This window comes from Trichosurus vulpecula, chromosome 2 (genome assembly GCF_011100635.1).
Source record: "Trichosurus vulpecula isolate mTriVul1 chromosome 2, mTriVul1.pri, whole genome shotgun sequence".
NCBI classification, from domain to species: domain Eukaryota; kingdom Metazoa; phylum Chordata; class Mammalia; order Diprotodontia; family Phalangeridae; genus Trichosurus; species Trichosurus vulpecula.
Window position 1 is genome coordinate 373,576,114 of NC_050574.1, and position 6,000 is coordinate 373,582,113.

The 6,000-nt window shown below is 31.9% G+C and overlaps 1 protein-coding gene across 1 annotated transcript in view; it reads left to right on the forward strand.

Annotated features, from left to right (window-relative positions):
- The window catches only part of CHODL (chondrolectin), a 29,126-nt gene extending 23,337 nt beyond the window's left edge, over window positions 1–5,789 (forward strand). The window contains exons 4-6 of the mRNA XM_036747256.1: window positions 1,252–1,335; window positions 3,689–3,791; window positions 5,705–5,789. Of these exons, the coding sequence (XP_036603151.1) occupies window positions 1,252–1,335; window positions 3,689–3,791; window positions 5,705–5,789 (272 nt within the window). The remainder of the gene's footprint in view (window positions 1–1,251; window positions 1,336–3,688; window positions 3,792–5,704) is intronic.
- Window positions 5,790–6,000: the final 211 nt, after the last annotated feature.

The following is a 6,000-nucleotide window of genomic DNA, read 5'->3' on the forward strand; positions in this document are numbered from 1 at the left end:
TCCCCATCCCCTTTTTCCTTACTTTCTTGTAGGGCAAGATAGATTTCTATGCCCCATTGCCTGTATATCTTATTTCCTTGTTGCGTAGCAATAATTATTTTAAATAGTATTAGGTACTTGGAAATTAAGTGGTACATTTAATAAGTGTTTTATTTATTCATTTAATAAATATTTATTAAATGCTTAATACATAAATAGAACTTTGCTGGGTATAGTAGGGCATGAAAAGATGTTAAAAATAGTCTGTGTCTTATAGATATGATTTAATTGGGGAAACAAGACATTTCCATATAAAAATGTAAATACCAGTACAGGGCAATAGATGATTAAATGTCAGAAAAGTGGTATTAACTATAAGTGCTTCAGGACTGCAGAGGAAAGATTTATTACTGTGAGTAGGAGTGATGATTTATATCATTATAAATTAAATTTTAAAATGCTTTGAGGTAGAGTCAGGAAGGAGTATATAAATACAGGGTTTTTAACTTGTAACTTTGAAAAGCTTACATAATTAAACTAAGGGTCATAATTAAGAAGGAATACAAAGAAATACTTCTTTACTAATTTAATTTATTCTTTTGCTAAACTACTGATTTAACAGATAGTGCCTTAGAAAAAGAATTAGGAGACAGAGTGGTGCAAGATTGTGGTAAGAAACTTAAAAGATTTTTCTAGCAAAATAAAAAAACCCAGCGATCTAATAATTGTGAAATAAGGTATTAAAAAAGGATAGTTTTTTAAAAGATTAAAAAATTCAGGAATCACCAGAAAAATCTGCTTCAAGGAGATAGTACAGACTTATGCTCCAGACCGTTGTTGCTCAAAATACCAATTCCTGGTGCAATACAAATTAAATAAATTACTGATTATCTTATCTTATAGAATTAGAAATGATACAAAATGACTTTTAAAACCACCTGGAAAACTCATACCTCTACCTTCCTGCCTCTGACCAAGGGCTGATAGCTTCCTTCCAACTAACTGAATAATTATCAGTAATTATCAAGAAGCAGGATATAATTCTAGATTTGTAGTTCTACAAAATGGGTAATTCATAAGTAGATGGTAAAAAAATTGGTTGTTTAATTATAAAATGTTATGAAAAATTGTAATTGAAATATATGTCTAAATTAAATTTGGTTATAGATAAAATTAATATTTATAAAAACATATATTTGAAGTGCTTTTCATAAATATATTTAGCCTGGATATACATATATGTATATATAAAGTATTTGTGATCTTTTACAGAGAGTTTTCCAACCATTGCAGCAGAAAAGCCCTTTGATACAAGCAAACCAGAAGATCCCTATCACATAGTTGTTACTGAAACAGGTAATTAATTTACATTGATTTAATTGTTCTAACAAGAATGGAAATTATGCTTTCTGGTACATTTTGCCCCAAAATGTAAATCTGCCATATGCCTTTGTAATAACAATGCTACTTGCCGCTACTGTGGCTGTGTAAGGCCAATAACACCATTCCACAGGAGGGTTGCTAGCCCAGGTTCTTTGATCTGCTTTTCTAAGAAAAGCAGCTTTAAGGGGTTAACAATCTTACTTTAATTAAACATACATACACCATTCACTTAGTTCAGAGGGAAAAGCCAGTACCCTGACCTTCAGAGCAAATACAAACGGAAATTACAAACAGAGACAATTTAAACAGATCAACATCTCTGTCTAACCAAATCACAATACATAGTTACCAGAGAAGCACCAACATCTGGGTTTTCAAAGCCAGGTGGGGGAGGGGGCTGCTTCAATGGCAATACTCTTTCAATGAGTGTGCCCCCAAAGGCAAAATGCCAACCTCAGAGCTCTTATACCCTGTTCAGGGCCCTGAAGGCTCAGAGCCTACTTAGCAAAAAGGTGTGGGGCCTGAGTCCTCACACCTAGTTAGTGAAAGAGTGTGGGCCTGCCTCTAATCAGACCTCCCTTTGTTGGCCCCACCTGAGATCTATTGAGGGAGTGGGAAGAATCTTTAATCCCTGATTGGTATCACAAAGGTGTGGGCCTGCCTCTAAACAGGCCTCCCTTTGTTGGCCCCACCTGAGGCCTATTCAATGGGTGGGAAAGATCTTTCACTTACAGATTGGCATTACAGCCTTCTAAATGCTTGGTAAGCTAATTTCATTAGCAGCTTTGTGATACTTCACTTGATCAGAACAAATGATCTCAGTAGTTTCCAGGACACAGGAATGAATTGAAAATATACAGCCACTGAATGTAAACATCTGTCATAACTGAGTTTATATATATACTTACATATATGTGTATATATGTGTGTATATATATATATGTATATGTATGTATATCTATCTATAGATAGATATATACACATGCACCTATATGCCTATATCTTCATTTAGCTAAAAAGCTAAGGAAAAAGCTAAGTTTATATGGAGCTCTTTTGTCTGTATGATGCAAATCAGAGTTTTCAATGACCTGTGAACAGTGTGATATGGACTCTCAATTAAAACTGTATGTTAACAAGGAATTCCTTTATATGGGTGGCTGTTTATATCAGTGTGATCCCAGAGAAATGATTCCATTTGACTAGATAAACTAAGAACTTCTTGTTAGACTTGCCCTGAATGGGAAAGTCATTTTAGCAACATTTGAATTGTTGCTATAAAGTAGGAAGAGTATTCCCTTTTCCTTAGATTGAGAAGTTGAATGCAAAAGGAAAACATTTTAAGTGATTAGTTGGAAGACTTGCTGACGTTAGAGACTTATGGAACTCTCTATATCATGGAATGAAATAATGGAAACTTTAACTAAACTACTCCATATAAACTACTTTATATCTTAATTTGAAAGGATTCTCTTGTTGATTTATTCTAACTAAATTTAGCATTATCTCTGCTTCTTTCTTCTCTAGAAGATAAAACCATTGTTCTACATAGCCAAATAGAATTTTGGGCAGTTATATGGATATTTAGTGGTAGCACAACCCATTTTGACTTAAATTATCTAATATGATTATGCTGATGATCCTGAATTTACCAGTCATTTACTATATAGAGAGACATGAATTGAAACTACCATTTTGATTTTGCAAAAGACTAATTTTACCACACTCTAAAACATTGTGATCTGAAAAAATTTTTTTTCCTCTTATGGCCTGAAGAAGAGTTATAGTGTAATTATAGGCATCACAGTAATGAAGTGACTGTAGTAGCTTATCTTCTTGGGCAGATATAGGGTCCCCATGAGTGATGAGACAGAATTAAAGAATAAACTAATTAACCTTAGAATTTAATTATGATTGATTCTTTGCTCCCTAGACTCTATCAGCATTTATATTTTTATCACAGTATAAAAATAATTAGTGTTTTTTCTCTTTAATTAATGGAAGTGAAAAAGGGAAGAAAACACTAATATTCTATTAATAAACTAGTCTCATTCTGAATATCAGAATTACAAACTTACAAACATTGAAGAAGATGTATATTAACTGCTGTGGTTTAATTTCAGTTTGTTGTCTCACTAAAACATGCTCTTCTGCTTTTGTGTGTGTATGTGTGTGTGTGTATGTGTATAGATAGATAGATATAGATAATCTCTAGTTATACTTGTTCCAATAACTGGAGGGAGAGCTATATTCTGTCATATCAAATGCATGAGAAGTTTTAAGGTGAATGGGGAAAATGTCAAATAACATACTCTAAGTTTTTTTATAGGTATAATTCCCAACCTAATTTATGTTGTTATACCAACAATACCTCTGCTGTTGTTGATACTGGTGGCTTTTGGGACTTGCTGTTTTCAAATGCTACATAAAAGGTAAATACTAAATACATGAGGTATTAGAATTTCTGTAATTATATTTACAGTTTTCCATACCTGCATATTCACTTTTTTTTAACTCATGTTATGAATTTGAATTAGTAAAAACTGATAAAATTTCAAAATATGCTAGTGCCTGGCTCTGGAAGGCTATAGATTATAGAGTCATGCAATGATTATGGGGACTGTGAAAGACTGAAATCCAGATAATGACTGTTATCTAAAGTAAAAATCATCCACAATCTCATGAGAAAACTAATGGTGCACAATGTAATTCGGTGGAACACAAATATGTACATCGAGCACATCATTGGTGTGAGACAGTACTTAGAATTAATTTAATAAAGATGGTAAATTTCTTCTTTAATTTTTTAGCAGGGCATAATTATTTTGATCTTTTTAAACCAAGAAAAGAATAATTTTTTTCCAGGACCATTGAATGTATTGCTTTTATTGTTTTTATATCATAGACAATGACTTTACATACACACACATAGTTTCTAAGTTTGTTGTTTGTTATTTATCATGTATTATTACTATTATATATTTGAGAGAAAATTTCTGATTTAAATCATTTGATGTGATAACAGTTGGGTATTCATTTCGAAAATATTAATTGTATATGTTCAAAATATTTGATATAAGAGTCTTAGACTATAACAGTATAAATTAAAATTAGGAATTATATTCATTAATGCTATCTTATGTCTTCAAAATAAGAACTCCCATTAATTTTGAAAGAATCACTCCAAGTGGAGGAGAAAAATAAAAGTAAAGAAGAATTAGCTTAGCTATATGGGAACATAATTGTAAAATTTCGCTAATATTAAGTAAATCTTATAGAAGGGAAGCAGTTTGGTGTAATGGAGGCAGAGTCTGTTTTCTAGTAAGAAAACCCAAGTTCCAGCACCATCTCTGATACATGCTTATGTGAGCTAGTAAGTCATGCAACTTCTTGGTGTCCCACAAATAAATGTCTAAGGCTCTAAATTGCAGAATAGTTGCCAATATACAATGGAAATAAGTTGAAGAAGTTTCCCTGTACCAATGAAATTGTAATTGCAGTTCAAAAAGAAATGTTATGAAAGAAAAAATGATCATAGAAATGAATGTCTTTGTTCATCTTTTTTTCCTTACTTTTTTTTTCAAAAGTATATCCTACATTTGTTTTCCTACAAATAAACAATATCCCTTTTGATGCCAATGAGATTAAATCAGATTAAAAATTTGATTGAATGAGATTAAACTTTTCAGGCGAGTTTTTGAAAGGAATTAAAACTAAAGTTAGATTTGTTAAGGGAAAAAAAGGGATCCCCAATTCTTATTTTTGTTTTCTTTAAGTTTTCTTTAAAGTGGAGAATGACTTTTGGACTTACAATGACCAAACACAAACGTCAATAGGGAGATGAAATACAAGATAGGTAGAATAATACTTAGGAAGAAGTTGGCTACTCTGGATGTTTTCCCACACAGTAGGATAACATCATTGAAATTTTCTGGATTGAGGGTAGCTGCAGTTTTCTTTCCCTAAATATGTTGTTAGCCAAGTACTAGGAAAGCATGAGTTTCAAAATCTGAAGACAAGGAGGATACAATGAGTAATAGTGGCATCAAAATATTTCAGGATAATTCCTATGATATTTTGACCTGACAAGTCAAACTGAGAGTAATATATTATTCTCTTTTCCATCATCCAAATCTTCTATTGATAATTTTGATATATCAAAATATACAAACATACAATTAAATTAGAGCATTGCATTGTTTTATAAATGGAAAAGGAAATGATTTTATAAAAGTAGTAACCAATGGACTGTGGGAGTCTGAGGTGACACCATTCAGGCCAGCTGATACCTGAATTAGCTAGGAAGTAAGCATACTAAAAAAAATGTATCTCTTTATTTTTTCAGTAAAGGAAGAACAAAAAGTAGTCCAAATCAATCCACACTATGGATTTCAAAGAGCAACAAGAAGGAAAGTATCATGGAGATATAACAACTCAATGATTTATCTTCCAAGGGAGAAATCATGCTTTAACTTTCTGGATGTGCGTAATCTATGCCATCAGAACATTTGCTTGGAATGGCTTTGAAATCTCAATCATCAAGACGAACTGTATGCTCCACCTTGAGGCAAATATTAAGATAATTTTATATGTTTGTTATTTCATTAACAAAATATGCCATGCTAAATAAAGAAGTCAAGC